The sequence below is a fragment of the Narcine bancroftii genome, chromosome 12 (genome assembly GCF_036971445.1).
Source record: "Narcine bancroftii isolate sNarBan1 chromosome 12, sNarBan1.hap1, whole genome shotgun sequence".
In the NCBI taxonomy this organism is placed as follows: Eukaryota; Metazoa; Chordata; class Chondrichthyes; order Torpediniformes; family Narcinidae; genus Narcine; species Narcine bancroftii.
In genome coordinates, this window is record NC_091480.1 from 9,274,793 (window position 1) to 9,296,700 (window position 21,908).

Sequence of the window (21,908 nt, forward strand, 5' to 3'; positions counted from 1 at the left end):
AGTCCAAAAAAATCCCTCAGCACTGTTTTGAAGAGCAGGGAATTCTCCCTGGTGAACTTGCCAATACTTATCCCAAACGTAGTACAGTAAAGTCCCTAGTATCTGGCACCTACAGGGATTGGTAGATGCCGGACAAGTGTATCTTCCAGTTGCGCGACTGGTCAACTAACGGTGAGGTGCGTTAATTTTAAACTTCTGTAATTTAAAAAAATCTTTGTTTGCTGGTTGCTTGAGGTTGCCAGTTACTTGAATTCTGGATAACAGGGATTTTACTATGTTTGCTCATGTTGAGCTTGTAGGAGTTTCCTATGCACAAGTTGGCTGCTGCATTTCTAGCCATGGTTTCAGGAAAGATCCTTCAATGCATCTTATAATGATACTAAATATTTGACTATAAGGTGTAGGACACATTCACATACAGGGCTGCTTCAATTATATTTTGGGGGGGCTGCTGTCTCCAGTACATCTCCAAGCACTTTTGGTGTGCACTGGAAAGCTTCTGTGGCGAGAAATGCAGGAGAAGGAACTTGCAACTTGGCGTGGACTTTGTGCAATAATCGCTCACTTCCTCAACTCAACCTTCCAGGGGACTAAAAGCACAAAATGCTGGAGATCAGCAGGTCAACCTGTGTCCTTTATGTAACAAAGGCGAAATTACATAACTGACGTTTCGGGCTTGAGCCCTTCATCAAGCTATGAGAAAATGCTGGCAGACGATTGAACAAGAGTTGGGGAGGGGGGATGGCAAAGGCAGGAGAAGGTAGATGGAGAAAGGAGGGGCCCCACTTATCTGCCCTGGCCTCCTCTGCCCCTAGAGTGGTGGGTGCATGGAATGTACTGCTGTAACAGTGGTGGAGGCAAGTGCAATAGAGGCTATTGAATAGGTATGTCAAACTGAGAAATATGGAGGGTTATGCAGGGTGGAATTTCTAGGCAGTTGTTAGAGTAGGTCAGCACAACATTGTGGGCCGAAGGGCCTGAACTGTGCTGTCGATTCTAACCCACATTGTAGGTGTAGGGAGAATGATGAAGAAACATTCTAAAATGTTAAGAGCCACATCCCAGGCTGCAGGAGTACGTGTTGAGGGACACACTGAGGCTTGGTGCAGCCAACACTAGGGCGCTGGAGGAAAGAAATGCAGTCTGCTAGAATACTTCCATTACCAGGCATTGAGGTGTTGAGACTGAGAAGCCCTTCAAACAACAGAAGGGGAGTAACAAGAAGACACCACAGTGCTAGTAATAGTATAACTATAAATGAATAACGCTGTACAGTGATTGAAATAAATGGATATGAAATTAAGGGTGGGAAGAGACTTTGAATGGTTTTCCTTTGGTCAATAATTTATTTTGAATAAGTATATAAAAAATATGGTTTAAAAAATGTTTTTGCTGTCATGTGATTCTCCTCCTTCTGCGCGCAGAGACCCACAGTGACGTCTGACTGATCTTTTTGGGCAATAAACCTTGAGATTGAACACCTTCACACTGTGGCGTGTCTGCCCATGGCCAGATCAAGGCCGCCCACAAGTTGGAGGAGCACGAATCCCTTCTTGACAGTCTCCAACCAGACAGCCTTGATCTTGATCTTCAATTTCTGTTAGCCCTGCCCCGGACTCTCTTTTCTTACCCCTCTGATCTCTCTCTTCCAGCTCCCACCCCTTCCCTTCCTTCAGAGAACCATCCTTAGCCCTCTCTCTTCTCTCCCTGTTGCTTTTCAGCTTTTTTATCTTCTGCTCCACCTCTTGGTTGTTAGCCAGCCAGCTATGCTCTTTCCCTTCTCCCTCCTCTCCCTACCATCTCTTTAGGCTGTTTTCCACATTCCTGACGAAGGCCCAAAACTATTACCTTTTACTTCTTATGAATGGTGCGTGACCTGCTGAGTTTCTCCAGCACATTTGTTCACTGCACTCAACCCCAGCATCTGCAACTTCATTTAACTGTAAAATTTCCAATATGGGTCAAAATAGCTCCCTGGTCCAAGAACTTGGGACTATGGACTATCTAAACTCAGGGACAAGGACAGTTTCTTCCCTGCTCCACTCAGATTCCTGAATGATGAATGAACCAAAGACATTGTCTTACTTTGACCTATTGGGCACTATGGCAAAAAGGTGGTTTATATAAATGTTTGCATTGTGATTTGTTCATGACAAATTCTGATTCCATACTGCAGACAGAAAACCATCCTGACCAAGAAGGCGATTTATTGTCCTCGCTCTGCTTTGACTGGATGAACATGATGTGTTGGAAGCATCCCAAAAACTAAAGGTGCAATGCCCTCAATGCCATCTTAACTCTTTAAAATGTGCATTGCAGGTGGGGTCAGCCTTGCGCCAATTGCTCTCGAACAACCCTCAACCTGCCCAGCGAGATAGTCAACCAAGTAACTGAAGGTCTGAGGTAAAACATGGGATTCTGTTGACACTGTGGTTAAGTGAAAAACCATACAAATGCTGGAGAAACTCAGCAGGTCAAACAGAGCTTTTAGCCAGAAATGGTGGTGATGTATCTTTACCGTTGCTACATAAAGGCACTGTTTGACCCACTGAGTTTCTCCAGCATTTGTGTGTTTTTTTTGACTGAGGGTCTGGAGTTGCACAGATGAAAAAGGAAGAAAAATTCAACCTATTTGAAAACCAGCCATTCTCAATGAGGTGGGAGGGGAAGAGAATCACAGCACATTTAAGGGAGTGGGGGGGGAAACCATGGACTGAAATCATAAAAAAATTTTTGTGCAGTCGCTGGGAGAGAGGTATGAAAGAACCCAACTAAACCTGACTGCTTCACAGGAAAACTTTTGCAGAGTCCTAAAGGGGGTCATAGCCGAAATATAGTTTGAGAAGTGTTGATCGGTGGCGAAGATTGCCCTACGTTGGCTGAAATGAGAATGAAGTTTAAACCAGAATATTTTCTGTGGTGGATTCCCATTCATATAAAACATTTGTTCAAAAATAAAACCAACTAATTCACTAACCTCATCACGATTACACATTCTAGTTTTTAAACGGCATATTTAAATTCCTTACCTGTTGTGGGTGATTTGTACTTTCATCCAGAGCTTGGATTACCAATTCAGTAAGTAAGTACTAACCTGTAACATCATTTTTAGTATTTCTTTAATCAGCAATTGGCACTTAAGCACATTAAATGCATTTTATAATAAAGTAATACACAACCTCTTTAACTGTCTTATCAGATTAAGTGTTCAATGAATGCCCTGCAGCATTTGAAAAAAATCTAAAGGTTAATGATGAACACAGGATTGCAAGGAAACTTGTTAACAGTATCCCCCCATGAGAGAGAAGAAAAAAAAATGATACCTTCTCACTATCTTTGAGCATCTGGCCAACGCTGTTATTTTGTGGTTCTTGTTCATCTGGACACAGAGACCCTTGCTCTGACGATAGACGTGAACTTTGACCTCTAGTCATTTTGGACAGTAAACGTTGCGTAAAACTTCCAGGTCGGGTTGAGATTGCCACCTGATCCTGGTGCTTGCAAATCTGATTCCACCCACACTTCAAGCAATCTGGGTGGAAATTTAGTAATTTGTTTCAAGAAAATTAAATCACTTGTTCATTTCTGGCCCTAACAGGAAGAGAGAAGCTGGGAGTCAATACAGTTCCAGAGTTGGTAAGGAACAAGTTCAGACTTTGACAAAGTTCTCTAACATTGGTTCTCATGCCAGTAACTTCAGATTTCAACATCTGGTGCTTCCCCAGAAAAATCCAAAATCAAAAGGGGTTTAAAGTTCACCAATTCCCTTCCAAAGTTAAGTAGTGATGACGAATCACTTTTGTGGCCTCATATCACCTAGTAAATTACACCAGGATGATTGGGACATGAGACGTAGGATTCTCTGTGAAACTGGTTATCATTTAAGCAGTAGTTCCATTGAACCTCATAGAGCGTTAATTATCGCACAGTTCAGGCCTGACAGTACAGGCCCACAATGTTTCACTGACCTGTATATTCCAAAAAAAATAACTAAGCCCTCATCAACCCTCTGTTTTTTTTCCATCCATGTGCCTGTGTAAGAATCTCTGAAACGCCCCTATTGTTCCAGCCTCCACCACCCCTGGCAAGGAATTCCAGGCATCCACAATTCTCTATGTAAGAAAAATTTACCCCTGATGTCTCCCCTAAACCTTTCTCCCTTCACTTTGTTCAGATATCCTCTGGTGTTTGCTACTCCTGCCCCACTGACTGACCACCTTATTTATGCCTCTCATAATCTTGTAGAACTCAGTCTCCTCTCATCCTTCTTTGCCCCAAAGAGAAAAGTCTCAGGTCCGCTAACCCTGCATCATAACATATTTTCCAATCCAGGCAACATCCTGGTCAATCTCCTCTGCACCCTCTCCACATCCTTCCTGTAATGAGGTGACCAGAACTGAACACAATACTCTTAAGTGTGGTCTCATCAGAGATTTGTCGAGCTGCAATTTTGCCTCACAACTCCAGAACAGGATTACTCCACTAACGAAGGTCATCTTCACACCAAATTGAACAAATGCTTGCCAAGGAGGGGGGAAACAATGGTATGATTGCGTACATTCATGGGAGGTATTCCCTCTACTAAACTGTACTCTTGTGCCCTGATAATATTGGACCAAAATATTTTGTATATCTTCACTGCAAATGCTCACTGTAACTTGGTAAGATAATCAAATTCTACTTTTCTTCCACACAATGTTTTCTCAAGCAATGCATCAGGCTGTTGAGCTACAGTGTTTTGCAGGACTTGTTTGAATGTTGTGATATTTATTCCCCGTGCAGCAGATTTTCATCTTGCAACTAAATTTACCTTTTAGCGGCGACTTGTTTCAGCTACGGATATAACAGGAGTAAGTAAATGTGCAGGGATCTTAATTCATCTGCTTTTTACAATCGGTTACAGTCACGTTCCTCATTGCAGTGCTGGGACTGTTATTTTAGCAAAAAAAATGTTATATTTACAGCGTAAAAATCAACACCAATTTGCCCGTTTTACATTCTGTAACAGCAGTGTCACTTCTATAAACAAGCAAAAAAAAATACTGTTGTGTAAATTAATTGTGCTCTGTTTCCTTTTCACTGATCAAATTAATGCAATTCCAAATTAACCGATTAAAACAGCATTTTTTTTTAAATAGGTGCATCCTTTTTGATGCATGGCTAAAAAAAGCAAGTTTGAACAATCTCTCCTTCTGAATGATCCTTGATTTTAAAGTGCTTGTTAATACATAAAGTAAACGATTTACATTTTTAAAAAAAGTCTTGTCCTTTTAAGGCTTTGTTCTGACCCGTTTAGTGAATAACTTATCACGTGGTTCCCCGATGAAGTCGCCAGTTCTGGTGGCGGGATATGCCATTCATCTTCATCAATATGCAACAATCCCGATTATTAAATGTGTGTGGGGGTGGGGGTGGGGAGAAGGAGAATGGTGTAAATGCAGTCCTCTAATGCTCAAACAAATGGGGCCAGTGCTAAAAGCAGCTGTTATATTTGTAGGAGTCCACACCACTGCTTCAATCCTTAAGCGTGGAGCAGGGCTGGGAAGGGTGGCACACCATTTGAAGTGGAGGTATGAAGTTGAAGGGTCATTGTTTTCCCTATAGGGTACGCCTCCGGCAACTAATCCGGGTTTGAGTGAATTTTGTGATCGCCTGCCATTTGTTCCCACATCTTTTCTGGCACTTTGGACTTCCTTCGAGGAGGCTGGGGTTCCTTTTCCCCACGGACTTCCCTTGTGCTGCCTTCTGCCGTGCTGTTTCCTAGTCGTGCCTCTTTAATTCTTGCCTTGTCTCCTGGAGTCCGCAGGGATGATCGCCCATCGTCCCTCAGTCTCCTGCTAGCTCTCATCCGCCGATAGGCTGCAACTAGCTCCTCTGCCTTCATGTTAACCTTCCTCTGCTGCACTCTGTCCTGGACGTGTCTCAGCTTGCACTCCACCTGATAGACCTCTTCCGTTGCCCTGTTGACCTTATCAAACTGATCCAGCAGCATTTCAAACATCGGGACCAGCCGATGGATGTTTGTCTCGATCTGCACTCCCTTGTTTGGGCCAGCCAGGGGGAATGCGTCTGTTGGGGTTGAGTCACTGGACGATGATGAGGAGATGTCAGAGATGGTACTGGCGGTGTGGAGACAGGTTGATTTTGAATCTCTGGATGAGCGAGAGGGCAAGGGAACCATTCCTTCAAACTTCACTTTATGACGGAACTGCAAAAATAAAGAAAAAAACTAGCTCAAGAGGAATAGATGGGGTGAATGCAGAGAATCTTTTGCCCAGAGAATCAATAACCAGAGGACAGAGGTTTAAGATGAGGAGGGTCAGAGTTTTAATAGGAACTGGAGGGGGAACTTTTTAGATGCTGGATGGCAGTCCACTGGTCAGGGAGAAAGTGGTGGGCCGAATGGCCTGTTGTCTGACTATAATCAACTGTGGTTTGGTGCAGTTCTTGCATAATTTCCCTCCTACATTCTGTGCTTCAGTCACTTGAAACCATTTTATTGAGATTTGCGCTCCAAGTGTCCTCTATTTCTTTGCTTCTCACTGTATCCTTATTGGGGCAGTGGTTAGCGTGACGCTGTTACAGCACCAGTGATCAGGACTGGGGGTTGAATCCCACTTTAAGTAATCCCTTTGCTATAGCTGCTCTGTGTTTAGTAAGGGATTGCGTAAGGTGGGATGTGAGTGGGAAGAAAAAGTTTGAAAAGCTCTTTATGTGCACGGTTTCAGAACTCCAAAGGAAATGGGGCAATGACAATTTTTCTCAAGCAAAATATTTCACTAACATTTGGGTCTAGAGCAGGGATTCTCTACCTTCCCTTCCCACTTACATCCCATCTTAATCAATCCCTTACTAATCACAGAGAACCGATGGCATCAGGATTACTTAAAAGTGGGACGTGAGTGGAAAGAAATTTTTTTTGTTTTTAAAAATTTTTTTCTTTTTCACACTATGAACCGTATTGACCAAAATACATTTCCCTCTTGAATATACACAGTGTCATTTTCTCCCCTTCCCCCCCCCCTCGTTCCCACCCATTAAACGTTCAACATTTACAATACATTAAACCCATTAAACAATGTCATCACACAATGAAAATAAACAAGAAAATTGTGTCATCTACTTTTTCACACTGGGTCAGTTCATTTCGTCGTCTTCTCATTCTATCATTTTAGGGGGTGGAGGTCCGCGGTCGGCCCTCTCTGTTGTGTTCCATGTACGGCTCCCAAATTTATTCGAATACTGTGACTTTATTTTTTAAATTATATGTTATTTTTTCCAATGGAATACATTTATTCATTTCCATGTACCATTGCTGTATTCTCAGACTCTCTTCTGATTTCCAGGTTGACATTATACATTTTTTTGCTACAACTAAGGCTATCATAATAAATCTTTTTTGTGCTTCATCCAGTTTGAGGCCTAATTCTTTCCCTCTTATATTACTTAGAAGAAAGATCTCTGGATTTTTTGGGATGTTGCTTTTTGTGATTTTATTTAATACCTGATTGAGATCTTCCCAAAACTTTTCCACTTTCTCACATGCCCAAATTGCATGTACTGTTGTTCCCGTTTCCTTCTTACAGCAAAAACATCTAATACCGTTGGGTCCCATTTATTTAACTTTTGAGGCGTGATATATAGCCTGTGTAACCAATTATATTGTATTTCTCATAGTTCTGGAGCATAGCTTTATCCATTTTTCATTTTTTATCTTTATGTTTAGATCTTGTTCCCACTTTTGTCTGGGTTTACAGCTTATTGTACATGTTTGTTATAAATCTTTTAATTATCATTGTGTCTGTAATCACATATTCAAAGGTGCATCCTTCTAGTAATCTCAGTCTGCTTCCCAATTTGTCCTTTAAGTAGGTTTTCAGTTGGTGGTTTGCTGCAAACATTGTACCGTGAGTTATACCATAGTTGTACTTCATTTGTTCAAAAGATAATAAATTATTTCCCAAAAAACAATTTTCTATTCTTTTGATCCTTTTTCTCTCCCATTCTCTAAAGGAAAGATTATCTATTGTGAAAGGGATGAGTTGATTTTGCATCAATAATAATTTTGGAAGTTGGTAATTTGTTTTTTTCCTTTCAACGTGAATCTTCTTCCAAATGTTGAGTAAATGGTGCAGTTCTGGTGAACTTCTATATTCCACCAGTTTTTCATCCCACTTATAAAGTATATGTTCTGGTACCTTCTCCCCTATTTTATCTAGCTCTAACCTGGTCCAATCTGGTTTTTCCCTTGTTTGATAAAAATCTGATAGATATCTTAATTGTGCTACTCTATAATAATTCTTAAAGTTTGGTAGCTGTAAGCCCCCTTGTTTGTACCATTCCGTTAATTTATCTAGTGCTATCCTCGGTTTCCCTCCGTAAAGAAAAAAGTTGAGAACCACTGATTTAAATTAATCAGACTCAACCTTCATTGTGTGCTCAATGTCTGTGAATAACTCTATCTCTGTATGTTAATAAGATTATAGAACATAGGAGCAGAAATAAGCTATTCAGCCCATCGAGTCTGCCCTGCCTTTCAATCATGAGCTGATCCATTTTCCCACTCAGCCCTGCTGCCTGGCTTTCTCCCCATAACCTTTGATGCCCTGGCTAAACAAAAGCTTATCAATCCTTGCCTTAAATACATCCCATGGCAACAAACTCCAGGCTCTGGGGATTTATTGACCTTTACATAATAGAGTTTTAAGTTATAAGGTGGGAGGGGAAAGATTTAAAAGGGACCAGAGGGGCACCTTTCTGACACTGAGGGTGGGGGGCACTGTTCCCTTTAAGCTGTGCGAGAGAACACACGTTTTGCAGCCGGTGCACAAAAGGTTAGTGACCTAAAAGACTGGCAACATCTCCCCCATTGTGTAATGTGGAGCTGCTTTAGGACATTGCTATTCTTTTCCCTGAATACCTGAGCCTTTAGGCCAGTGAAGATGGTGGAGGCCGGTATAATCGGGACATTTAAAAGACTCTTGGATAGGCACATGGATTTAATGTAAAGATTCTGGGTGTGAAGTAGGGAAGGATTAAATTGTTGAGGAGTAGGTTTACACGGGTTAGCACAACATTGTGGGCCAATGGGCACGACTGTGCTTAAATCTTCGATATTTGGTTACAAGCTCCAACCTGTTACTGTTTTACAAAAGAATGGGGGGGGGGGGGGAGGGATAAAACCCACCTAGCAACTGGGCTACCTGGTTTGCATATTTATAAAACATCTAAGGCTTGTGACCCTATTTCTCATACAGACACGGGAGACTGCAGATCATGAAATCTGGAGAAACAAAACAAAAAGCCGGAGGAACTCAGTAGATCAGGCAGCATCCATGAAGGTTCAGGTCGAGACACTGCTTCGCATCCGAGAAAGGAAAGATGGTAGGGGATTTTTTTTCATGCACCTATCTAACCTCTGGCAGATGCAGTTTGCTCTGTACCTTTTGCTCTATTCGTTCAGGTGGCAGGGGGGCAGAAGAGCTTAAGAGAGTTATAGTTACTCCTTTGTGAAGGGCACCCTAGAATGGGTTCGATCTGACAGAGGAACCAGGAAAACGTCGTGTCTCCTGCAGCATCTGGTGAGCTCCCGCTAGCCCGTGAAAAGAGTCATAGTGACTCCCGCTGCTTACCTGCACTTCATTGAATTTCTTTGGAAATTTGGAAGGAGTTAATAAGCTCAGAACCTTCTCCCATGTTGTCTGGCTGTTTAATTGTCTTGAATGGTCAACCTGCTGCAATTCATACAATGTGCCTGCAGATGGTGACGTTGAGACACGAAGCACAGTGGAACATAATCATTCCCATATACCAGTGGTTCTCAAACATTTTCGGACTGTGTCCCTTGGTCCCAGGCCACATCCCTAATACCTCCCTTCCCCACATACCTCTGTCTTAGCATTAGGTCTAAAAACCACAACTAATCTAACACTATAAACAAGCCTATGTATTTGACAAAGTAAACAAATTTATTTAGCAATACGAAAGGGTAAATTTACATCTCACATTGTCCTCACAATTTTTACACTATATTGCCTACACTTTTCTGTCCAGGAGCATGCACAAGGTGAATGGTCACAGTCTTTCTTCCCAGAGTAGGGGAGTTTAAGCTCTAAGGTGGGAGGGGAAAGATTTAAAAGGGACCAGAGGGGCACCTTTCTCACACTGAGGGTGTTCCCTTTAAGCTGTGTGAGAGAACACATGTTTTGCAGCCAGTGCACAAAGGAAATTTATGTGCTTACAAAAGGTTAGTTACCTAAAATAATGCAGTAATTAATAATTATACTTTTTGAAAATAATCTGAGCTGTTTCTATTAACTATTTAGTCATTTTTTCAAAATGCCATATTTGCACATCACTCATTTACGTCACCTCACCTTTCCTAAACTAAATACATTACTTCCTCGAATGCAATCATATGTGTATTATATTAAAACATACAGTGACAGAGTGGCTGGGCCAAAATGATCTTGAAGCAATGTCAAGTTGACATTTGCTCAACATAAGATTTTTGTGCACACTAACTACTAAAAATTCGAGGGAACATTGGTGATAGGTGTGAGGAACGAGCTGCCAGAGGGAGCAGTTACAGCATTTGACCTTTAGAAAGGTATATGGGTAGTGCAGGGGCATATAGGTCAATAGCACTAGCTCTGGTAGACAACATGGTCGGCGTGGATGAGTTGGGCCAAAGGGCCTGACTATGCTGTGAAATGATTGAGGTGGGACTGAAGGGTGTCCGCTTATAACAGAGATGTGAAGGGATATGGTCAGCCAGAGGGTGGTGAATCTGGAATACATTGTCACATGCAGTTGTGGAGGCCACGTCATTGAGTGTATTTAAAGCAGTGATTGATAGGTTCTTGACCTGGCTGAAGGAAGGACAGGATTGGATGATTCAGGTTCCAGGGTACAGCTGTTTTAAAAAAAAATAGGAGGGGTGGAAGAAGAGGTGGGGGAGTGGCATTGTTGCTTAAGGATAGTATTACAGCTGTACAGGAGGACGACACTGAGGAAGGTGAGACCCACTGAGTCAAAGGGGTGGAAATTAGAAATAGGAAGGGAGCAATCACTGTTCTGGGAGTCATCTAGAGGCCCCCAAACAGAGAAGCTGTCAGATTTTAGAATGGAGCTGGAAATACAGGATTGTAGTCATGGGAGATTTTAACTTCCCTAATATTGACTGGGACCTCCTGACTGCAAAGGGGACAGATGGGGCTGAATTTGTTAGGTGTGTTCAATTAGAATTCTTGACACAGTATGTGGACAAGGCCATACTGGATCTAGTGCTGGGTCACGAACTGAGTCAAGTGTTAGACCTCTTGGAGGGGAAGCACTTTGGTGAAAAAGTGATCACATCTCTTAGTTTCAGTATATAAACTATAGAAAATGATGATCTCAGGCTAAGTAGGAGAGTGATTAACTGGGGTAATTATGAAATGATTAGGCAGGAACTAGGGAATATCAATTGGAAATAGATGTTCAAGGGGGAGAGCACAGAAGTAATGTGGAGGAAGTTACGGGACCCATCGAGCTGGGTCCAGGACAGGTTTGTCCCACTAGGACAAAAAAAATGGTAGGAAAAAGGAACCGTGGATGACAAAACTAGAAAAGAGACTTGTACAGTGAAGAAGCAAGCCTATGTTAGGTATAGGAAGCGGGGAACAGATAGGGCTCATGAGAAATATATAGAAGTCAGGAAGGAGCTTAAGAAGTAAATTAAGAGGGGCAGGAGAAGGCCTTGGCTGGTCGGATTAAGGATAATAAACCCAAGGCGTTCCATGCGTATGTTTAAAAAATAGAAAGATGAAGGAGGTGAATGTAGGGCCATTAAAAGATAAAAGAGGTAACATGTGCCTAGAAGTGGAAGAGGACGGGGAGACCCTGATTGAAAACTTTGCGTCAGTATTTACAAGGGAAAAGAACCTTGATCGGGATGAAGTCGACCATGTGGAAGAGGAAGTGTTAGATCGATAAGTTGCTGTGGGAGGTAAAAGAAGAAATGTGGGAGCATTAGCTATGGTTTTTGAATTTTCTGACTATGAGGAAGGTTCCAGAGGACTGGAAAATGGCAAATGTAATCCCATTGTTTAAAAAAGGTAATAAGGAGAATCCTGGAAATTACAGACTGGCGAGTCTCATGTCAGTGGGGTGTAAACTATTGGAAAGGATTCTTAAGGGATAGGATCTACCAGCATTTGGAGAGCTATAACTTACTGAAGGATAGGCAGCATGGTTTTGCAAAGGGAAGGTCTTGCCTCACAAGCCTAATTGAGTTTGTTGAGGAAGTGATGAAAGAAATTGATGAGGGGAGGGCAGTCGATGTGGTCTATATGGATTTCAGTAAGGCATTTGATAAGGTTGTCCACGAGAGACACATCCGGAAGGTCAAGAGGCATGGGATCAGCAGAACTTTGGCTTGCAGGAAGAAGACAGAGTAGTGGTGGAAGGGAGGTTCTCTGCATGGAGGCCCACAGGGATCAGTTCTTGCTCCCTTACTCTTCGTGATTTTTATAAATGATGTCTGGATGATGATTCAGAATGTTGGGTGGGTAGGTTTGCAGATGACATGAAGATTGGAAGAATTGTAGGTGGAGCTGAAGGTGGTCAGAGGTTGCAAGAGGACAGAGACAGGATGCAGAGATGGGCAAAAAAATGGCAAACGGAGTTCAATCTGGACAAGTGTGAGGTGATGCATTTTGGCCGGACAAATCAAAAAGCTGAGTATAGGGTTAACAGACAGTTAATTAAGAGCGTGGATGAACAGAAGGATCTTGGGGTTCATGTCCATACATCCCTCAAGGGAGTTGCTCAGGTTGATAGGATAATTAAAAAAGCCAATGGGATTCTGGGCTTCATTAATAGGGGGATTGTGTATAAGAGAAGTCATGTTGCAGCTTTGGAAAAGAACTATTGAACTTATCAATGCCCCAATGTGCCCCAATGATTTTATAAACTACAATAAGGTTTCTGCCCCCACCCCCACAACACTTCACCTGCTATGCTCCTGGGGGAAAATTCCAGCCTGTCTAGGCATTCCTGATGGTTCAAGCTTGTCAATCGCGGTAATGGTCGTGAATCTTTCCTGCATTAGAATGTGTGGCAACCCTGCTAGAGCCTGGGAAAAAGGTCTTTTTAAGAGTTTCCTGGCACCATTACTGCAACAAGGATGGGTACCAGATAACCCCACTGGCAGACGGTGTGCACCTACTTCTTTTGCTTTGCTGACTCCGATCCACATCTTAAGTCTTCTGACAAATAGCTCTCCCAGCTCGTATTCCTGCGGCTCTACTGCGGGTCTGTGCATCTCAATCTTCATCACCCGATAATTCTGGATCAGAACAGCCGCGGACAAGCGCAGCACAATCCAGATCTCGATAATGATGTAGCTGGCGTAGTAGATGGAGCTTAGGCTTGGGTACTCAAAGAAGCATTGCCTCAGGCAGACCCCCCGTTGAATCACAGCGAGCAGAGACAGTAGGCTGCCCCCAAAGGTCTTGAAGTGATCGAGGTTGGTGGAAAAAAACTGAAATGGAAAATCAGGCAGTCACAAACTCTTGTCATTATCCATTTTAAATACCAGCTTCCCCAGATTGGACACTCCCTCCCGTGAGGGAGAGCTGCACCATCAAGAGGTGTGACTTTCCCACTGATAGGAGTCTGCGGAGGTTTGATATGACATTGGAAATTTTCTACAGATATGTGGTGGCAAGTGTATTGACCGTCTGCATCATAGTCTGATGTAAAGACACCAATAACCCTGAGCGTAAAGCCCAGGACATCACAGGCAAAACCCTCCCCACCACAGAGAGCATCAGGAATCATCAAGGATCAACATCACCCAACACACATTCTGTTACCTCTTTCCTGATGGAAGCAATGAGATTGGTGCCACAAGACTCGCGCCACCAGGTTCAGGAACAGTTGCTCCCCCTCCACCATTGTTTTGTACATTATTAATTTTTTCTCTCTGTATTGTGGAGTCAGTTTGTTTGCATGCACCCATGGTGTAGTTTTTTTTTGTTGCTGCCCTACTAATAAGTGGTGATTCTGCCTCACCTGCAGGAAAAAGGATCTCAGGGTTGTATGTGATGTCTGACAACAAATGTGAAATCTGAGCGGTCGAACGCAACACCCTGTCTCCCCTTAAGATCGCGCAGAGTCTGAAACATTACTTCTGATCCTTGCTTCTAGGCGAGCAACATTTGTTAAGCAAGACGACTTGTTTATCTGAGTAACTTCCATCATGTTTACTGAAATATAATATCTTTACTGCATTAAAATCTGCCACTAAGGAGATGTGGGACGAACCGAGAAGACTAATCATGGAGCAACGTCTTCAAGAGGAAATGGCACATTGGATGAAAGAAAAATAGAGGGTTACGAGGTAGGGAAGGTTTCATTTTTTTTGAGCAGTTTTATCTAGGTTGGGACAACATCATGCACCAAAGGGCCTGGCCTGTACTGTAATGTTCTATGAAAGGACCACAAGAGGTTGGAGTTCAGGGAAATAACACCTACCAGATAACCAAGCTGTGTGTAGGCAAGAAGAAACCCAGCTGATGTCACAACGACCGCAAACAGTTCCTTTCCAGAATTATGCAAGGTCTTCCCAAAGATGGACCACTTTCTGACAAACCGCAGTTGTCGGGCAACCTGATCCACAAACAGGGGAAAAGATGACTTTATGATCTAGGTTCATCTGCGCAAACAGCAACCCCATTCCTTCAGAAGAGTGGAAGTTCAGAATCTGCGCAGGAACCACACTGTCCCTCCAGATGTTCAGCACAAGCCTTCATATCCTTGTCTAATGGAAACGTGAAAGCAGAATACTCTCAATGCTAAAAATCAGAAAACCTGACAGAGTCTGTGGGGAGGGAAGAAGACGGACCTTTCAACAGCACCTGTTGCAATGTCAAGACCCAAAAACCTGTGTTTGTTCCTAACCCTTGACAAGCTCCCAACATTGTTTTTTTAAAATTTTGCATTAATTTCAGTGTTGAGATTTTCATCTAATCTCCGGCTTTTGGGGGAGGTGGGGGTTGCATGGGCAAAGTGTACCAGTTTCTGCCCCCCCCCCTTTATAATGAAATGAATTGTAAGGGTCCCCCATTAGATACAGTTCCTTCAGTCATGTTAAAGACTTCAAACTCACTCTATACAACGATTTATTCCTTTCTGCTACCTGTTGTTCTGTGTCCCTGGAGCCTCAGACTGGGCGAGATTGAACTTGTGCTCTACATGCTTACAAGAGGACATGTGAAAATTGATTTACCATTGGTGAGCAAACACTGTCCCTCAGCACCTAGAACATGTGGAATCTGGTTCAGCAGGAAACTGAGGGGAAACTATTATTTTTTTAAACACAGAGTTTGGTTGTTGTATGGAACGGGTGGCTGGAGGCAGGTACTATTGTAATGTTTAAGAAAACAAATTGGACAGGTACGTGGATTGGATGGGCTGAGAGGGGGATATGGGCTAAAACTAGGCAGGTGGGACCTGTGAAGCCAAATGTCCTGAAATGATGGAACTATGTATAAAAAGTGCTGTAATTTCTCCATGGTCAAACCAAAATGTATACAAATAACCTTGAATAAAATCTGGAATGTGCACTTTGATTACAAGTTTTAAACTGTGGAGCACAGGGGCAAATAACAGGAAAAAAAATGTCTTTGTCCCAAACATTATAGAGGGCTCTGTAAATCAAAGTATGGAGTATAGAAGTTGGGATGTGATAGTAAAGTTATATAAGACATTAGTGAGGCCAAATATTGGGTGTAGTTTTGGGCACCTAAATACAAGATATCAATAAGATTGAATGAGTGTCAGTGAATATTTACTTGGATGTTGCTGGGACTTCAGGAACTGAGTTACAGGGAAAGCAAAAAACAGGTTAGGACTTTATTCCCTGGAGTGGAGAAGAATGGGGTGGGGGGGGGAGATTTGATAGAGGTATACTAAAGGAGGCGTGTAGATAAAGTAAATGCTTTTTCCGTGGAGGGGTGGTGAGATACAAACCAGAGGACATGGGTTAAGGGGGAACATTGGTGGGGGGGGGGGGGGGGAGAAACTTCTTCACTGAAAGAGTGGTGGGAGTGTGGAACAAGCTGCCCAGCTGAAGTGGTGAATGCGGCCTCAATTTTAAAATTTAAGAAAATTTTGGATGGACTGGGTACAGGTCAGTGGGATTTTATTGTTGAGATTTTTTTTTTAAATTAAAAAAAAAATTCTAAAGCTTTTAATGTTAATTTATTTTTAAAAATAATTGTTGAGTGGTTTGGAACAAACTTAGAGGATGTCTTACATTTCCACAGTTTGACAGTCAGTTCAGATTGAGAGGGTGGCTTCAATGAGTGTGAAGGGATTACTGTGGGAATAATTTGCCATATACAGAGTGGAAGGCCTGTGATTGTAGGGACAGTGGATTTGCCTTATCAGAGGAGAGAAATAGATTGGGTCCATTCTACTTTGACTTTGTTATCAGGCAGAAATGCACAACATTCTTATGGGGTAACAACTTCATGGCTGAAGTGTCCAGACCCAGGCATCATATTTAAAATAAATGGTCGGCCATTGGTTTATTTCTTATTATTGCATCGTCTGCTGTATGAGCTGACTTGCCTGGATAGCGCACAAAGCAGTGCTCTCATTGTGCACACGACGCTAACGTAATTCAAATTAAAATTTTGCGGCACCATTGGATCTGGCTTGAATGACATATGTGGATGGTCGAGGCTCGCGTTTCCTGATTCATACCTCGATCATCAGTAGGAAGAGGAGGAGAGCGGCGAGATTGGTGAAGACTTGACTCAGGTACGCCAGCTGGTAAAAGTTGGTGAAGCAGTCCTGGTGGGCAAGATAACGTGCCCACTGCCTGTCGCCAATTTTAGCTCGCTTCAGATGCACAGCCACGCAGCAGATGCTAAGAACTATGGCCAACCAGTGCAGGTAGTTCCAGAACTGGAAGAAGTAGGACTTGTCTTCCTGACAGATCAGGAACAATTCACTGATTGTGAAGTACAGGATGAACAGCAAGAGGAAGACCTGCAAGGAAGCAAACAGTGGATCCTTGCTCCGGCAATAGGAGAATAAAGACCACTTATCCCATAGAACACTAAGCACAGAAACAGATCTTTTGGCCCATTGAATCTGTGCCAAATTATTTTTCTCCCCATGATGTGCACCTGGACCATAGTCGTCCATGCACCCGTCCAAATTTTTATTAACCATTGAAAATTGAGCCCGCATTCATCACTTCAGCTGGTAGTTCCACACTCCCACCACTCTCCCATGTTCCCTTTAAACTGTGCACAATGGCGACCACAGCAGTGAACCAAGGTGACCAGATTCTATTCTGCATAAGCTCGGTGCAGTTGTTGGCTGATTAGTAACAGCATAGTCTTTTGACGATTTAATGTGCTAGTCATTTGATTTATTTTTGCTGTATTTTTCTTTGAAACTGTTTAGCTTAAAAATATGGAATTGCTGTGTAAGATATTGTTCTGTAAAAGGGTAAGGAAAGCAATTTATTTAAAAGTTTGAGTAGTTCTCAAGCAACTCCCATCTCCATGGATGCAGGATGGCTGACAGCAAACTGTTTTGTGTTTAAATTCCTCAGTTGCCATGGAGAGACTCAATTTCATATCTCTGGTTCAACAGTGCAGAACATGGCTGGTACTCTGTTTAATGAATCACCATACAAGCCTCTCTGAGATCTGGCCACCATTGCATCACTACTGGGAACTTGCCGTGCTCAAATATCCTGCCACGTTTCGTACATGATCAAAAATAACATTATCGGAGCATTATCTCTCCACCTCATCCCCCCATGTATTCCCATGTCTGCAAAACTTTGCCATCTAAGCATCCCACCTACCTGAACACCCAGAGTTTAATCTCCCAGCTGCGCGGAAGGAAAATTGATACCAGTTGTTTGGATGTGTGGTTAAGAACTTACCATCATGACAAGCAGAAAATCCACCCCAGCAGTCAAACGCAGCAGTGAGAATGGTTTGATGTCAATGGTGGTGAACGCACCTCCTGAGATGGGGAACTCCACGAGCAGGGTGACCACGCTGTACAAATCCACATTGGGGCAATACTGGGTAAACTCAACAAACACAACCCTGGTCCTAGCAAAACAAAATTACAAGACATCTCTGTGAAAAGTGCACGCAATACATTCCTTTACAAGATTCTGATCCAGTTACGACGCTGAAACATTTCACCGTGTCCAGTCACGTGATCACATTGAATGGGCCCAAAGGGCCTTCTGCACCTAATTTCTATGAATCTATGATTGTACCCTTAGCTCTGACAGCAACCCCTCAATCCAAATGCTCTTAACAATTCCCTTCACTTTGGGTTCACGCCTGAATCTATTTTACCTGCTAAAGACAGTGCAAGACCTGCCGAGTTTCACCAGTACTTCTGTGTATTTACTACAATCTGCAGACTTTCATGTTTCACGACTTGTCCTCCATAGATCCTTCTGCATGACAGGCTTTGCCAATTATTGGATATCAGCAATTCGTTTCGTGTCACTGCAAGCTTTGTTGGTGGAAGTGAACATCAGTTTATAAACAGCATGTCAGGCCATAATTTCTGTGCTGCAACAAAGTGCTGGAGGGACTCAGTGGGTCGGGCAGCATCTGTGGAGGTGGAAGGATGATCAAGGTTTCGGGCCGAGACCCTGCAGAGCAATCTCACTAGTCTCACAAGATAGAGGAGCAGAAGTTGGCCCATTGGCCCATGGAGTCTGCTCCGCCATTCTACTCATGAGATGATCCATTGCCCCACTCCCCGGCTTTCTCCCTGCAACCCTGACTAATCAAATATTTGTCAATCTCTGCCTTAAATACACCCAACGACCTCACTTCCACAGACCCATCACCCTCTAAAGAAATTTTTGCACATCTCTGCTTTGAGTTGACGCCCTTTTATCCTGCTGTTGTGCCCCCTTGTCCTAGAATCTCCTACCATGGGAAACAACCTTGCCACATCTTCTCTGACCATACCTTCTCCTCCATCTGTACTCCAATGAGTACAGTCCAATAGCTGACAATCAATCCTCATAAGCTCACCCTTTCATTCCTGACATCGTTCTGGTAAATCTTCCCCGAACCCTTTCCAACGCTAGGGTATCTTTTCTCAAATAAGTCTCAAACTGTACACAGTGCTCCAAATGAGGTCTCGCCAGTGCCTTAGAGTCTCCACATTGTATCCCTCCTTGTATTCTCTTTCTCTAGAAATGAATGGCAACATTACATCCACCTTCTGCACCACCAACTAAACATATAGGGTGTCCTGCACAGGGACTCCCTTGTCCCTTTGTGCCTTGGAATTTTGAATTTTCTCCTCATCTAAATAATATTCTGCCCTTCCATTTCTTCTACCAAAGTCCATGACTGTACACATTCCAACATTTTTATAATTTTTTTATCTGTGGATTGTGATTTTCTCAGATACCTGTTTTAAAACACAATGAATTGTAAAGTAACATTTTATTTAAATGCTTATAATATTTCAGTTTCCAATACACTCACACTTGCATTGCTCCTTGTAAAATATTTTAAAAGATGTTTGTTCAAAGTAGCAGTAAACAAAGGTGCTGGAGAAACTCAGCAGACCACACAACATGCTAGAATGCCTTTTTACATCCCATGGATGGTATTTGATCTGCTGGGCTTCGCCAACCCTTTTGTGAACTGCACTCGACCCCAGCGCCTGCAGACTTTCTTTGTTCAAAGCAGAGGCTTCCGCAGCTGCTGAGGACATCACTATTGATTTTAAAAAAATGTTTGCACAATGAAGCTGCCACAAAACACCCAATTTCACGACAATAGATTCTGAGACGATGGAAAAGAAAAGGATTTCTTAGCACAGAGCTGCATCAATGCTGAATGGAAAAATCCAAAGTCTCAAGGTCTTACTGCACCTGAAAAGCCAGCTGTTCAAAGAGCAGAACTTTTCGGTTTATTTTAGTAACAACATAAAAACGTTGGAGGAACTCAGCAGGTCGCGCAGTTGTACAACCAACATTTCGAGCCTGAGCCCTTCTTTACCTCCTGCGAACACCGCGCGACCCGCTGAGTTCCTCCAGCAATTCTTTGTGTCTGCTACAATTACCGAGCCTGCAGACTTTTGTGTTTCACTCCTATTGTTGGTGACGCTCAGTGAAACGACACTCACTTTCTGTCCAGCCAGTTGCTCTCCTGTAAGTGCCACAGCGTGTAATTGCTCTGGTCCATTGTCCTGCCGAGCTGCTGGATATATCCTCCGCTATCAGATATTGTGGTCTGGCCCCAGTACCACATCCTAGAGGCAAATGGCAAGTCAGAGGCAGTAACACTCACTTCACGTGTAAATATACAGTAAAACCCCCTGGTATCCGGCACCTACAGGGATTGGTAGATGCCGGATAAGTGAATTGTCCAGTTGCTGGAGAATTATTCTTACAATGTTTAACTAATACACCTGCATTAAGAGTAAACAGTTTAAAAGACAAAAATACTAGACTGTACTTACACTGAGTAAATTTCACTTGCAAGTAGATATAAACCTTAAAGCATTTTACTATAACCATTGGTGCATCTGCAGGTTCCTCCCCTTCCACAGAGCTGCCCGAAAGACAATAATATTTTAGATAATCAATCCCACCCTCCTCCAAGTTTGCAGATGAAGTCTCTGACTGGGGCGACTCTTACTAAACAGGGATAAGGAATCACCCCAACATGAGTGGCTTCATCCTGGGTGAAACACAACTTTATTCAAACAGCTGCTATGAGCAAAGCGCGACCAAGGCTCTCACTGGCTGAATATTTGCTCCCATCTTCACATCAGAGAACATTTACAATTTTACAATTTTAAACTTATTTATTTTAATTGTTGAAAAAATATTTCTTTGATTTTATTTTCTGGTTGCTTGAATTCCAGGTAATTGTGTGTGATAGTACAGATTCGATTACCAATGTACAGATGGTCGTGTAGGATGACTGATTGGCTGAGAGTGTAGCACCACCTACTGGCAGGTCTTAAAGGATTGCTTCTAGCCAGACCAGGTCATTCTGGACTGGTCGACCTACTTGTGATATGGTCCAGTCTTTTAGTTAATAAAACCCTTGGTTTGGATCAACAAGTCTTTGGTTCTTTCAACGTGCATTACACTGTGTATATCACTTTGTTTGGTCTTTGACACTAATGAAGAAAATTAATTTGCTCCCTTTGCTCTAATTGTTATTGCCGATTTGGTCTGTCCCAAATAGCTATACTCTTTTGAGTGCCCATCAGAAGAACACTTTCACTGTGATTGGCAGCCCAGCCCGATCCAATCATCTCCACTCCTATGACGAAGGATAACAGTTACGGAAGGGCAAATGAGATTTCCTGTTCCTCGCCTCAATTGTAAAAAAAAACAAATAGTTCCCCTCTTTGTACCCTCCCACAAAGATACCTTCTCTATTCTTACTTGGCACCTACTCACATTGAGACCCGCCCACCCCCACTTGCAATGGGTGGAAGAGAGGGCAGGACAGTAGAGTTGCTTAGCGCTCACTGGGAGCATTGCTCAAGTAGGGATCAAAGAATTATTGAGGACCCTTCCCATCCATGAGACAGCATCTTTAACCCACTACCATCAGGAAAGAGGTACAAGAACATCAAAATCAGAACACCAGGCTGGGAAATAGAGATTGATGAACAATGTCTTATAACAATGAGTCCCTTCTAATATGAAGCAAGCAAATTGTTCCAAAATATTTTGGTACATTTACTTTACTTTCTACCTTTATCAATTTGGATGCAACAACTCAGAAACTGTGATGGATGAAGAGACATGATTGCCCACACTGAATGGCAAGGTGCCTGAAGAGAGAGATTTATGTATTTGTTACTTGTGTACATAGTGTATT

At 42.7% G+C, this 21,908-nt stretch overlaps 1 protein-coding gene and 1 long non-coding RNA gene across 7 annotated transcripts in view; one reads left to right on the forward strand and one right to left on the reverse strand.

Moving 5' to 3' along the window:
• The first annotated feature begins 1,825 nt into the window (after positions 1-1,825).
• LOC138747366 (uncharacterized) lies at positions 1,826-21,130 on the forward strand. Of its 5 annotated transcripts, none has more exons than XR_011347444.1 (5): positions 1,826-2,271; positions 3,599-3,636; positions 9,258-9,384; positions 14,065-15,279; positions 17,618-21,130. It is a non-coding gene; the product is annotated as an uncharacterized lncRNA (long non-coding RNA). The 5 variants fall into 5 exon arrangements; XR_011347445.1 differs by lacking the exon at positions 1,826-2,271 and adding an exon at positions 2,285-2,403; XR_011347443.1 differs by lacking the exon at positions 1,826-2,271 and having other exon boundaries at positions 3,436-3,636.
• pkd1a (polycystic kidney disease 1a) overlaps positions 3,102-21,908 on the reverse strand; it is a 196,815-nt gene continuing 178,008 nt past the window's right edge. For both annotated transcript variants that reach the window (XM_069906488.1, XM_069906486.1), the window contains exons 42-47: positions 20,191-20,316; positions 17,957-18,131; positions 16,756-17,043; positions 14,521-14,655; positions 13,211-13,525; positions 3,102-6,208 (exon numbers count right to left, since the gene is read on the reverse strand). In XM_069906488.1, the coding sequence (XP_069762589.1) occupies positions 5,621-6,208; positions 13,211-13,525; positions 14,521-14,655; positions 16,756-17,043; positions 17,957-18,131; positions 20,191-20,316 (1,627 nt within the window). In that variant the 3' untranslated portion in view covers positions 3,102-5,620. The remainder of the gene's footprint in view (positions 6,209-13,210; positions 13,526-14,520; positions 14,656-16,755; positions 17,044-17,956; positions 18,132-20,190; positions 20,317-21,908) is intronic.